We start from the raw sequence: 14662 nt of genomic DNA, 5'->3' as shown, positions 1-14662 counted from the left end.
GAGCCCCTCATGAGCTATTTTTATTGCTTTTTTCGCAAGTCCTTCTGGACTTGCCCGTATATCTAGATCTGTCTGTACATAATTTAGTACCTAAACATGTTGGATACTTCAGGACAATGATTTTTGTTTTTGGTCAGGAAACTACTACCTTTTCTCCTGTGGCTCAGTAAAGGAAACAGTCCTTCTAGGTATGTTAGTCCGAGATTTCGAAATTATTGTTATTAGATTTTATGCAAACTGAAAAGAATACTATTTGAGATTTGATTACTAAAATGATTTAAAAGTTAAGAAAAGGAGAATTTAAAGAAGCTGCTTTTTATGGAGAAAAGAATAGATTTTGCAGACTCTGGGGATTGGAACCTAGATTCTCTATATAGTGGTATGATGTTAAGATAATCTCCTTAAGCCTCTATTTCAATGTGTCTAGGATGGGGCTGTGCAGAGTTGTGGGGACAATTAAATAAGATACTTAAATAATGAAGCTTTGCACTCAGTTGCTCAATATTCATTGAGTTAGCATTACTATGAAAACACTTACACCGCAAACAAACAGTATTCTGCACTTCTCTACCTAAATGCATTTCTTCCGTTTTGGAAATACGAGGCTCTCTAATGGATGGAGATGGTAAGGAAAATGGAAAGCATCATTTACAAAGATGAGAAGCCAATGCATTGACCGAATGAAGAAACAAATGACTTGTAATAAATGGAAGAAAAGCTTGCCAAGAATATCCCAAGGAGAAAATTTTAATTGGAAAAACATTATAGTTAGTTAGCATGTTGGTACCAGAAACTCTTAATCCATTTCAACACATGATTAATAATTTTAAATGCAGCCCAAACACATCACATAATTAAAGAGAATTTTTCCTTTCGGTTTTACTTCTGGAGAGCTAACTTTATAGACTTTGTGTTACGTAAACAGTAAAAAAAAAAAAAAATCACTTACCAAGGATTAATATAAAATGCCAAAAGATAATCAGTCCAAAGACATGAGGGTAGCAGGGTTAAGAAAGCAAATATACTCCTACGCCTGTGAGCATTAATAGATATAACAGATGTAAAGATGAAAAAGTGGCAAGAGTTAGTAACATAAACTGTGAACAGATATCAGTAAATCACCTACCGGGATCAATTAAAATGACAAGCATCTTAATTACAATCAAATATTATTCCATCCGAAACGTGAGGGTTTACGTGCTCTCATATTGCCAGCACCAGTTTTATTCACACACATCCATACGGTAATCAGATATATTCCTTTCAACTTATTTTGTGTCGATTAGTCTGCTATTAAGTGATTACATTTTACATTCAGTTTAATGAGGCTCTTAAATGCCTCATTAATTATCTCCAGTCTTATTCTTGGATATTATTATCTCTGCCATGCTTGAACCTATTTTAAGGAACCATTATAGCATCATTTGATCACTAACAGTGGCTTGTGTGAAGAAAAATCTACCAAAGGTCAATTTTCTGGGAAAGACCTCAAGCTTCTGGGGCGCATTCTTATAAAGCTGCACTCTCAGGTGTGACTTTCTATATTACTTTTAGTTTAAGTCAATTCACCATCGCTGAAAAATAACCCTTAAAACAGAGCTATGGGAGGATGCTCAGGTATCATTGATTCAAGACAAGTAGTTCATGAACCTGCCTGGTCCGTAATATGACTAATATTGAGCTGAGTGAGAGCAAGAGTATTTCGTCATACTTTGTTTCTAATTCAGTCTACTGGTCTAAAAAGTGGGGTGTGAATGAAATTTCAGGTATTTAAACCGTGTGCAAAATAGAGCATTCATTAATGTCGATTTTAAAATAGCCTATGTCTGAGTCTATAGCTACACTGGGAAGTAGGAGGAGAAATGCTGTCACTTTGTCACTTTAGTCACTACAAGTTTCCACTGAGAAATCTATTCTGTCAGCCAGAACAGGCTGGTGCTGGCAAAACTGTCTTTGCCAAGAGCAGGGGGAGAGTTTTGTAGATTTTCTAGAAAGGTCCTGAAGTGAATTCTCTTTTGCCTTAGCTCTCCCATAACTGGTGTCCCATATTCTATCAATTGGGACTGAGTGTGCAGTTAGTCAATACACAGACAGCTGCCCTGAGTCCCAGGTATGATTGGGTCAATTTCTAGATGTGCTGTTCTTCCCTGCCTTGTGACTGGGCCTTTTTAAAGGGCAAGCCAGACAAGGATCATTGAATTAAGTTTCTTAATCTTAGCAAGACTGTTAATATATTTGAAGAAACCTAAAAAGAACTGTTTACTAACTTTTCACCATTGAGGGGTTATGAGTTTTCCTTCTTCACAGTTGGATTAGTTGTAGTTAAATAGCAAAATTCCATTCAGGCTAAAATTTAAAAATAGTACAACATATTGTCTTATTAAAAAGAATCCTATTTCAAGTAGACTTTCCACTGCTAGATGTTCATTCAGGGAAGCAGAAGTTATATTCCAATTAAAGCCCTCCCTTCTTCATGGATTCTGTAAAGTTTCTAGTCTCACCTATCTATTTCTTGAAGATCACCATTTTGGAGGATTAGGAAAACAAGAAAAAAAAAAAAAGACCATTTACCAAGGATTAACATGAAATGTATCCATTTAAATTAATGTGCTTTGCATGGTGGCTTGCAAAAGAAACCAACCTGATCATGTAAGCAGTGCTGGCTTTATATTAAATGGTGACTTCATTAACAGTTTTGTTGGGTACCCATTGCAGTGCACAGCGGATAGGATTGTTAATTCTCACATATCAGTGTTAAGGTATAATATCAAGCAATTTAGTCTCCTGATAATGCTTTCTAAATTCTCCAGATACCTCCTCCTTGTAGGTCCTTAACATTCAAGCATGAGGAAAAAAATAAAATAAGACCAGGTTTCCCCATGGGACTTTACTGCCTTTGCTCTTCATTTACCTGTAAGTCTAAGAGTCAAGAGCCCTGGACTGAGTATGTCTCCTCGATTCTGAACAGAAGTGGGGGCTAATATTCTCAGGCACTGAAATGTCAGTTGGAAATAGAGATGCTGCCCTGTCTCCTGCTGCCTCACTGGGGTCTGTTCTGTGCCTTTGTCACCACTTACTCCTTCAGTGTGACTCCTGTATTGAAGCCCTTCTTCGGCAAGGTTTGGGGCTATATCCATGCCTGTGTTAGTCCTTTGTTTAATATAGTGAATACCCAGCAGACTTAGACATTTTCTCTACCTCATAACATAGTAAACCTACACAAACTAATATATTCAGTGATGAAAATCTAACCTTGGAAGGTCCACTCTCTCCAAAGTTGTGAAAGCACAATCAGATAAAACCATGTAACCCTCCAAAAGAGTAAAATAAAGTCTGGAGCATACACACAGCATAGATAAGCTATCTAGAGGCTTGTTCCAAAGTGATGCTCACCAATTGTATGGAAGCTTTCCATCCCTCTCCAAAGATGCAAAATTGACAAAGGTTCCTGCTCCGCATTCCCTGTTCAAAAGGAACCACAACATCAAGGTTACTGCTTGACAGAGCACTCTTTTACCTTGACATAAAAGAAAGCCTCTACTGGCTTATCATCACAGCATTAAATATAAACTAATATAAATTCCATGTGTTCCTCTTTTGCATGCAATGTAAAATAGAAAGATAAAAAAGTTTTTCATAAGGTTGCACATGCCCTAATCACATTATTTGAAGCCAAGAGGATTTGGTTTACAATCCTTTCCAAAGGGCACTCGTGATCCTAACATAAATCTTTGAACTATTTGGGGTATAATATTTTCCACAAAGCCTCCTAGCCTGTGGGTTTTCTGTTTTTAGCACATATTCTTTGTGGGGTTGATATTAAAGCATTTTGATTTCTTCTTTAAAATGGTGGTGGATCAAATTGGATTTTTTTTTTCCCTCCAAAATGTTCCCCTCATGTCAGGATGCCCATGAGATTCATCACTTGAGGTGAGGGTAGAAAGAGTGAGACATACTGAATCAGAGTGGCTCATGAGGAGCCTCTTATCCAAAAGGTTGCTTATTAATCTGTCAGTAGAAAATATTGTTAAAGTTTGTTTTTTTTTCCAGAAGTGGAAGGCAAAGTTATACATATTCTCATGCCTTTTCACCTTTGGCTAATGTCAGGGATAAACAACACAGCTCACCAGCACTCCCGCATCTCATTTCCTCCCCTAGATGAAATTGATGGATTTACTCAGAATTGAAGCAGAGATTTTGACATTATTGACACATCTGCTAATCACTTTAACGAGCTCCCTGTTCTTATTACCATGTTCTGAGAACCGTTTTCTTCTTTGAAAAATGCACTATATTGTTATATCATGCTGTGTTAAAAATTACACATCAATTCATTTTCCTTTGTCAATTTCTCATATATAAGAATTATTTTACCCTGTAATTCAAAGGTTCTTATCTGGGGTTCAAGGATGGAATTTAGAGCTCCATGAAAATAGCAGGGGAAAAGTACTTTTGTTTTCACAACCTCTAACTGATATTTAGCAATTCTTTTAATTACTAAAATAGGCAACAGGCCACAATAATACCATCAGTACCAGTGAAATTGCTAACCACAGAAACTACAGATGTTTTTCTATAATGAACCTGCTGCAGATGTTGCAGTATTGTTCATAATCATCACTCTGATGAAATTACGAGAGGTATTAGACACCCTACAAAATATTATCTAATATATTAATAAATGTAATGCATTTGTTTTTTAAATGCATTACATGCATTTTTATAGAATTAATTTCTTTTTAATTCTATGTATTTTATTTTTTGCACTTAAAAAGAAAACATTATTCTTGGAAGAGCGCCACAGGCTTAATCAGATTGCTGGAAAGGATCATGACACAAAAAATGTGAGGGATCTCTGCTCTAGTGGCCGGCTGGCCGAAGTAGAACCACTTCTAATCATCTTGCTGCATGCACCAAGAGGGCTCCTGGAATGGTACCCGTCACGACACTTATTACCAGCCCTGCCACTATTTCTACTATGAGCTCACATTTGCTGCGTGCTTTCCAGTTACGGCGTCCTTGCTCCTCACCACCACCAATGTAGGGGCTATTCCCATCTCTTCTCCATAAACATTCTTCCCCCTGTTCCCAGGATCTTTGCTATACACTTTGTTACTTTATACACTTCGTTTGTTTTCCTTGAAATCCACTAGATGCCTCTGGCCAGTCTCCTTTGCTCTTATCTTTTTTTTTTTTTTTTTCCCCTCCCCGAAATCTTAGTATTACATTGTTCTGGTGCTTACTGCAAGGCCTTCTTTCATCTCTGCACTTGCCCTCGGTCAAGGAGAATTTCATCTGGTCTATCGCTTTAATACCACTTACACGCTAACAACTCCCAAGCTTGTATCTTCAGGGCAGTCTTCGCTCCTGAACACCAGACTTTTATGTTCAGATGCCGACCCCACACCTGCACTTGCAGGCGTCTCAGACTTAACATTTCCCAGACGGAAGTCTTGTCGCTCCCACTGTAAGGGCCTGCCCCTCCCAGAGGAACTTGCCCTAACACCACAACTCTGGAATCCTCATCTGGAATCCTGTTTCTGATGATGGCAACTCCATCCTTTCGGTCGTCTGTGACCCTTATTAATTTCCATTTCATGTGCGATCTGTGAGCAAATCCCCTTACCAAATGCCTCTATTTTCAAACTATACCCAGTATCTGATCATTTCTCCCCACATTCACGGCTGTGATCCTGGACTAAAGCATTACCATCTCTCGTCTGGGTTACTATAATGGCTGCCCCCATTAATACGCCTGCTTCGCCTCAATACAGACTATTTTCTCATGGAAGCTGGCTCTTCTGCCCCAAGTCCTGCAGTGGCTTGACTCAGACTGACAGCGAGAGTTGTAGGCTTACAAGGCTCTGTGTAATTTGACGTTGTCTCCTGCTGCTCCCCCTTCATTTCCTCTACGTTAGCTGCACTAACCTTCCCGCTACTTTGTGAACATGTTCCCACCTCAGGGCGTTTCCACCGGCCCTTCCCTCTATTGGGCATACTGTTCTGCCAGAAAACACATGGCTAACTCCCTTATGTCCTTCACAAGTTTCCTCAAGTACCATCTTTTCAGTGAGACCTATCCAGCTCCCTGAGCTCCTGTCTGTATACTCCAGACATCTGTACTTCTAATTTCCCTTATCTGTTCTATTGCTTTTCTCTTACTGTTGGCTCACAAACCACATAACCTTTTTACGTATTATCAGTGTAATTTATTGTCTACCTCCTCTGTTAGAATAGGAGCTCCATGAAGGCAGAAATTCTTGTCCATTTTATATACTGTCACATCGCAAGCATCTGGAAGAGGCTAACACATAGCAGGTGTCCATTAATATGTATCAAAATAGCCATTAATATTTGTTCATATTAATGGACGAAGTTTCAGTGACCTGCACAAGGTCACATAGATCGTAAATTAGGATCTGATCCCAAGGAGTGTAATTTCAGAGCTCTCTATGTGAGCCCCAGTGTGGTACCACCTTCCTGCCTATCCTTCTAAGATTAGTTTAAATGCCAACAGTCATAAAGCTTGATTTTTATATTCAGAACCAATCTCTTTTCTCTATGTTCAGGGAATTCCATTTTTTTAAAAGATTTTATTTACTTATTTGACAGAGAGAGACACAGCAAGATAGGGAACACAAGCGGAGGAAGCGGCAGAGGGAGAAGCAGGCTTCCCACTGAGCAGGGAGCCCAATGTAGGACTCTATTCCAGGACCCTGGGATCATGACCTTGGGCCGAAGGCAGACGCTTAACTGACGGAGCCACCCTGATGCCCCAGGGAATCCCATTTTTATCTCCTTTTTGGGGTAGGTCAGTTTATACCTTTAAATATATTTCTTTATGTACATATCTCCAGCCATGTTCTCAATTTCCTAGTAGACAGCTTGGATGTCTGATTTTTATTTAGTTATGCCACATGAGACACTGATTAGATCATTATTGGATTGATAAGTTTATTTATGACTAGGCAACTGATAGAACTCTGAGAAAGAAAAAGGAAGTTGATAGACAATTCAGCAGGCTAACACTGGGTAAATATAAATTTGAACCAAATTTCCCAAACCCAACAGTATCCGAGGCAACAATTTTTAAGAGAATTGATGGATTTTTCTGATAATATAGGGGACCACTGAAAATACTTGAGAATGTGCTTTGATAAGAAATGCATCGGTGGTCAAAGGAATAGAGAATCACTAAAATCATAAATCAAAAGTCTTTTCTAGCTGCAAGAAAAATGAAAACTGTTTGAACTCTGAGTAGTAGGAACAAAACTAATGGGGGACCTCCAATGGACCTAATCATAAACTCTACAAATGTTTTCTGATAAAACAGCTTTGGCAGAACTGATGAAGAGAGGGGCTTTTTTTCCTTTCTTGTGGTCTCTTCATATATTCACTCTTCTTATGAATCTGAGTAGCCAGAGATCTTTATTTTTTTTTCAAAGTATGTTTGAAAGTATCCAAATGTCATTAGTGGATCTCTTTGCATGGGTCTCTTAAAATCACAAGACTGAGAGTGAGAGGTCTGGATTGGTGTAAACAATCCTTTGCTTTGTCATTTCATGATTATGTTTTCTAAAATAACTTTTAAAAGTCTACTTCAAAAACACAAAACAGACACTGAAAACCAAAATCAAACTTACCGCTATACAACTAAATATTAAAGTATTTTAAATTACACATTAAAATATTTTAATATTATTAAAATAATTTTAAATGACATTTATAAATTAAATTATGAGTTAAAATACTTGAAAGCCCTGCTGTACAATTTTGGCCTGCAAAAGCAGATCTGTAAGATAAATTAAAATATTTTAAAGCCCTTGTGTAAAACAATCAACCAAACTGACCTTACCTGGCCATCTGGAGATGCTTTTTCCTCAGAATGATAAGGGTCACTAGCAGCAGTCCAATTAACAGAGTGCTGAGGATGGCCAACACTGAGATGACTACCACATTAGGGTTCATCTCTGTAACTGAAAAGAAAAGCCATGCATTTTCATTATAACTTCCATTACACGAAACTAACCCAACCACTCATCATTTTCCATTGATTTTTAACACCACTGAACATAGAAAGATGACAACAACAGCGACGGTGATAGTTTCCCACGCTGACAATGACCTCCTCGGGGTCAAATACAATCTCGTCAAGTAGGTTGACAAATGGTGTTCAGATGCCTGGCAGGATTGTGTTCATCCCAAAGCATTACATCCCGAATGTTCTTATCCCGGAGAATTGTACAATGTGAATAGTGCTTGGACCATAGTTTAAATTCCTTTGAAACTCAAAAAAAAAAAAAAAATCTAGAGGTCATTACCATGTACTATGACTGTTTAGGGTTTTCAGAAGTTTAGAGAGTGGCAGGTTTTCATTTTATGCCTATGACTTTAAAGTCAGAAAGCACAACTGTATATTATGCTCACAACGAATAATGTATATGAAAAAGGCATTAGCAAGCTACCATCTGCCACAGCACTTAACACGTCGCTAGAAGCAGGCATTCTGATGATCTGTAACCATATGTTGAGAGGTTTTCCATCTGCACAACTCAAGAGATTAAACCTATTAATAAGGCATAGGGTCCTTAAGAACAGGGCTATGTCCCTTCCCTCTACTTACATGGAGGCTGTTATGGCACATGCACATCCGAAGTGGGAATATATTTCAAATGTTTTCATAAAACTCTTAACTGGAGAAGGACCAGAGCAGGGGAGAATGACACCATCCTTTGCATTGACCATAAAATCACAGAACTGGGAGCGCGTTCAGTCCCTACGTCTCTGTGGGTTTGCCGCTTCCCATTTGGGCCAGTATGACTCCCACTTCCGGGCAGAGTAACTGAACAGAAGGAACATTAGACTCATGGTCAGGAGACCTTTTTCAAGTTCATTTGACTACTAGCTGACATTCGGAGAAGCTATTTTATCTGTCTCTCCGGGCTTCATTTTCCTCACTCGTAAATAAGTTGAATAATACACCTATTTCACCGGGTTGCTGTAGCCATGACAAGGAATAGTGAACAGGAAAGGCTACTTGGAATGGTGTCCAAGCACACAGAAGTGAGAGACTATTAATATCCTTTGTGAGTCCATTTTTGGTCCCCTTTTCCGGAAAAATAAAAATTTAAAACAGAAGACAAACAGAAGGTGACTCTCATCATCACTGAGTAGAAACACACACGATGAATGTGACAGAAATAGAAATGCAGCCAGTGAAGGGATCACGTGACACTGAGAGTGGTACTATTACACAGGTGTCTTCGAGGGTGATCTCGGACTGCTGAGTCAGCCTCCAACAACAAGGCAGTGACACATATAACTCAGAAGGAAAAAAAAAAAAAAAGGAAGCACCATTTTTCTAGAGTTTTCATTATTTCTAATTCCACAATACCAACATCCCCCCCCGCCCCCCGATATTTGGCTTGATTGGGAACTTGCCCGTTTTGTCCCAGGAATTTAGTAATGTCATCACTTGACCAGGAATGACTGAGGGCCCAGGAGACCACAGGAGAGCCCAAGTGGATCAGGATACTGTGGCCACCGCTGGGGAGGATGATGAGGCCTGTAGAGTGGACGGGAGCAGCTCTCAGCCACACGGTGGATATTAGGGCTTTCATCGCTTCATTTCTGTGTGTCAATACAGCTCAACAAGGGACGTATATTATGACTGCAGTTTTGCAGACGGGAAAGCAGAGGTTCCTAGATGGTCAATATCTTTCCCTCAGTCACACAAGGAGTGAGTGCAGTGATGGCCTCCCTGTCCCCAGAGCCTGAATGTTTCAACAGAACATGGTTCTAGTAAAAGGATAGACTATCTATATTTGAAAAGACAATGGAAGGAAAATCTAGAAAGATAGAACTTCCAAAGACACCAGATTCCACTAACACAAGTAATTACCCATTGTTGAGACGGCTATGAATGTGGGGACACTGGGGCTGTTGTGACTGAAGCTGGTGACACTACAGTTGTAGGCAGTGGCGGGAAGGAGGCTGGAGATGGTCACAACGTGGGAGGAAACAGCAATTGGTTCCTGGAGATGCAGAACATAAGATGAGTGTCATATTATCGTCATCTGTTTTGTGTTTTTTTGGTCTGTTCTTCAGAGTTGAGTGGGTAATACATAAACAGAGTAAAGCGTTTAAAAGATGCAAAAGGACAGCAGTGAAAAGTAAATTTCCTTCTTTCCCTACTTTCTATCTACCCAGTTCTCCTCCATGGAAGGTGCCATTGTTGTCAGGTGTTTTTTTTTTTTTTTTTTTTCCCTTCCCATCTATATTTTATGGATGTGAAAACACAAGATAGATCTAAGCAAAACCTAAGTGATAACATGGTTTTCATGTTTTACCTTGGATATTGGTATATTTTGGTGCTCTTCCCACATCAGCACAGATAAAGCTGATTTATTCTTCTTAAGGGGTGTGCAGAAATCCACTGAAAGGACCTACTTTATTTAACCGGTGCCCTCCTGAAGAATGTCTCAGTTGTCTCTGATTTTTTGCTATTACAAACCATGCTACAGCAGACAAATTTTAAATTATGAGAACAAACATATATGGACACACACATGCTTAATACACATATGTGTGTATGCATGTGCACACATACAGATTCATACACAAAACCTGTGTGTGTGTGTGTGTATGCATATGCATGGATGTACATACAGATGTGGGTATTCATTTTGCCCCCAGCCGAATGATGGGCCCAAAAGTTGAATATTTTTCAAAATTTTGGAATCTACTGATAGATTGTCTTCTTTTAAATTTTTCATTTTTTGAAGATTTTATTTATTTATTTGAGAGAGGGAAAGAGAGAGAGCATGATGGGTGTGGGGAGAGGCAGAGGAAGAGGGAGAAGCAGACTCATTGCTGAGCAGAGAGCCTGATGCAGGACTCGATCCCAGGACCCTGGGGTATGACCTGAGCCCAAGGCAGACACTTATCTGACTGAACCACCCAGGTGTCCCAACAAATTCTCTTCTATAGGCATTTTCCAAGTTATCCTGCTGTGTGTGATGCTGTGTGATAACATCTCTTCTCCTACACTCCTTCCAATCTAATATATCTGTAAACTCTGAGTTTTTCCAATCTAATTAGAGGAAATTGTACCTCATTATAGATTCATTTTGCATTTCTTTTATTGTGAGTGAACTTGATCATCTTTCCATATGTTTAAGTGTCTTTAGTGTTTATTTCCTATGAAATATTTGTTTTGGGTTATTTGTCTGTATTTTTTTCTATTTTTAGTTGCTCTTTGTATATTAAGGACACTATCCCCTTTGTCTGCATTCCCAGCTTTTAAACAGCATCCGCCAAAGTCACAGCAACTTTGTGTTCTCAAAAACATTTAATATTAACATATTCTTGAGTAGAACAAATTGTTAATTTGATGGGCCAATTGTTAGACCAGTGACAACTACCACAGTACAATATAAACATATGAGCCAGCATAACATTCTTTTCCCAAACAGAGATCTGAAACACTCCTGCCTAAAGAGATGAGAGCCATCAGAACTTATTTCCAATTCCACCTCTTTTACTCATCTATAAAAGAATGATTCTAAGGAAAGACTTTTGCTAGCAAGACTCTGTTATAGTAAGTAGCTGCATAATCATTATTTTCTTAAAAGGAGGCATTACTGTAGCTGCAGAGAAGAAAATCCGCTACTGGCAAAGCAGTTATTTGCAAAAAAGGATTCTTAGAATAGAAAAAAAAAAAAAAAAAGATGAGCTCTTCAGTACAGATCAAAAAAGAGATGTTTGTACAAGAGAATATCAAAAGAGGAAAGAAATCAAAGCAAATTATCTTAATGCTCATATGAAGAGATTTCTACTCCCAGAAATCCTTTCTTCTTTTCAATCTCATGAACTGCATTATTTAAAAAGCATCAATTATTCATGTTCACAGAATTAGTCTGTACGCTGCGTTTTGTGACATCCCTCACTAAACTTGACCTTTCCCTTCCATGTCTGGCTATAAAATACTTTTTTTTTTTTCCCTGTGGCTTTGTTACCCTTGGAGCTACTGGTTCTTCTCTCTCCTTCCCTTCGGTTTGACCTGGTGAATAACTCAGCAGTCATTCTATCTGCTATTTGCGATTCTAACTCTTTAGCAATCACCTCTCTCAGCCTTCATTTTCTCAAGCAAAATTGTCCTCCTTACTAACTAGAAGCAGTCCCTTCTTTAAATTCTCTTACTAGAATGGACCTCTCTTTGGCACCTGCATTTTAACTTAATTATTTCTAGACTGATGTAATATCCATAACTACATGAAAACAATTTTAAAGTATTGACTCTACCATTTGTATTGCACATAGTGCCTTTCACATAACTGGCAATCAGTTCATATTTGTTAAATTATATTTTATACGGCAGTGTCTATCCCTTTGATCAATTTATTGGCAATAGGAAAAATGAACCCCTTTCAGTTTTCAGTATGACCCAGGGCAACTAAGGATGAGGGACAAAAGATATATGCAGAGATGAAAATCAACATTGCAATTTGGCAAATTGGTTCTAATTTTTAAGGCTTGCCCTAAGCTGACTGTTAATTTCTATCACTGAAACACAAAAAAACAGATGAAATTTTGTTTTCATTTTCTATAGTTTCAACAAATATAAGACTTTAATTTACTCAGATAATTAGCCTTAATCAAAATGAACTCAGACAAGGACAATCAAAAAGCACAGTACCTGGAGTTTTGTTTCTTGACTTGAGCCAACTTGTTGACAGAAGACTTCAAAGAAATCAGCTACTCCCTCTTCTACCCACAGCAAAGTCACTGAAGTCTGGGTTTTATTCACGGCAAACAGTGATTTCGGAGGAGCTGGTTCTGAGCAAAGGCAGAGTTTTTAAAAAAATTTCATTTAATTTAATACATTCTTCCTTCTTTCACCAATTGGCAGGATAAAACAGGCAAAAAAAAAAAAAAAAGTCCCAAATACAGGTAGTTAAGAAATGTTATGTTATTGTTATTGTAACAATAACATGATTTATTATAATATTGAAATGCTATTTCGAGTTATTGTAACATCGAAATGTTACATTATTGTTTTTGAAATATGTCCCAACACAGTCGTCATCTAACTTGGAAGGCAGAATAATTTGCCTTTTTCTCCCCCTTCCATTTTATACTTCCCTTTTTAGAACACTTCTGTTTTCTACTTCAGCTTTATTAGATCCATAATCTATTAATAGTTTTGGTGTCATCTGCACTGGAGGTAAGCACTGCCTTGGTAATAAAGAACTTTCTGCAGGAGAAACAAAAATCTATACTTGAATGGCTGAAAAAAATGAATGAAAGTGGTTTGCTCCCATCTAACGGAGACATTCAGTCTGGTACTTAGCCAAAAGCCTGTCTTCCTTTTCTGGAGACTATTTGGAATAATTCAATCCAAGGAATGGCATCTTGAAAATTTAGTCGAAATTAAGAGGGGGTAAAGCTAAGTAGATAGGATTTTTTTTTTTTTTTTAAAGAAGAGGATTAATGGAAGGGGACTGGATGGTTAATAAAATGTTAGAGGACTGATTTCTTTATCTTCTTCTTTTAGACATTTAATCTTGATCTATAAATTAATCCATTAGTCAAGCAAACTGTGCCCCTTCGTACTCATTTCTAGTAAGTGAGTCACGGGATTTGTTGGCTCGAGACCAAACCCCTGCCGGTTCTCCAGTTTTAGGAAGTGGTCTTGTGTCTTGTTCCCCCATACCTGAATCTCTCCTACTCTCCTCTCTATGCCCTGTCATTTGGGTGTTGTCTTTCTCTTGAATTCCTCTAGTGCTCAAAGTATTATGCCTGAACCCAGATGCTTCAGCCCGAGTCCTTGCTACCCTCTGTCAGTATGTTCTTGTTTGGACATACTATGGCTAGCTGTTGGATTCACAGAACATCATACGCTGCCCATCTGCATGCCCTGTCAGGCAACTACGCACGCTGTGTGTCTGTTACTTGGTTTCCTTTTAATTATTTGTCCCATGCTTCCAAGTCAGTTCCTTAGCTCCTGGATATCAGCAGTGCTTGAAGAAGCCCTTGGAGGCCACTCCACTCCTTTGACATGTCCGTGATCTCTGCGTGGGAAGGTCTGGACCTTCTTTCTAGAATATCATCATCGTGGCCCTATTCAGAAGCACGTAGTATGTCAAACCATCCTTCCTGTGATTTATCGCAGGCAACTTAAATTTGTGTCCTACTAAAAAGAAGCAATTTTCTTTCCAGAGACAACTCAATGAGGTTTGGCTGAAGAGTTGAAGGAGGAAAGGGTGCGGGGGTGTCTTGTGCAGGTGTAATTCACAGCAGATGTCAGGACCCCTTTCTTGTTTGCAATGAGTCGTCCACTCCCCCAAACGTTGTACTGTGTATTGTTTCACTTCCCCTCTGATGAAAACTGTTGATGAAACGTGGGGTCAGCTTCCACTGCCCACATCCTTTATAACTGTCACTGTGAAAAGGGATGAGTCAGAGGGTAGGTTCTCCAGTGATTCTGACTCATGCAGAACTTGAACCTTTGGAAGCAAGTGTGAGGTTGTCTGGCGCAGAGATGGATGATTTTTAGGCTGAACCTTGGTTGTTTCTCTTTCCAAAACACACCCTCACAGTGAGTATCCTGAAGTGATTAGATTCCCTAGGACATCTACGTATTTTTTTTTTTTTCCTGATG

At 38.7% G+C, this 14662-nt stretch overlaps 1 protein-coding gene across 3 annotated transcripts in view; it reads right to left on the bottom strand.

The window, feature by feature from the left end:
- Positions 1 to 14662, bottom strand: part of PTPRO (protein tyrosine phosphatase receptor type O) — a 243609-nt gene that overhangs the window by 36569 nt on the left and 192378 nt on the right. For 2 of the 3 annotated variants that reach the window (XM_032347425.1, XM_032347427.1), the window contains 5 exons: positions 12698 to 12837; positions 9902 to 10034; positions 7856 to 7976; positions 3394 to 3462; positions 950 to 1033 (listed from right to left, as the gene is read on the bottom strand). In XM_032347425.1, coding sequence (XP_032203316.1) covers positions 950 to 1033; positions 3394 to 3462; positions 7856 to 7976; positions 9902 to 10034; positions 12698 to 12837 — 547 coding nt within the window. The remainder of the gene's footprint in view (positions 1 to 949; positions 1034 to 3393; positions 3463 to 7855; positions 7977 to 9901; positions 10035 to 12697; positions 12838 to 14662) is intronic. The other variant, XM_032347426.1, reaches the window with a different exon arrangement.

Source organism: Mustela erminea, chromosome 6 (assembly GCF_009829155.1).
Source record: "Mustela erminea isolate mMusErm1 chromosome 6, mMusErm1.Pri, whole genome shotgun sequence".
NCBI classification, from domain to species: Eukaryota; Metazoa; Chordata; class Mammalia; order Carnivora; family Mustelidae; genus Mustela; species Mustela erminea.
Note: the sequence above shows the minus strand (reverse complement) of the source record. Positions and strands in the feature narration are given on the sequence as shown.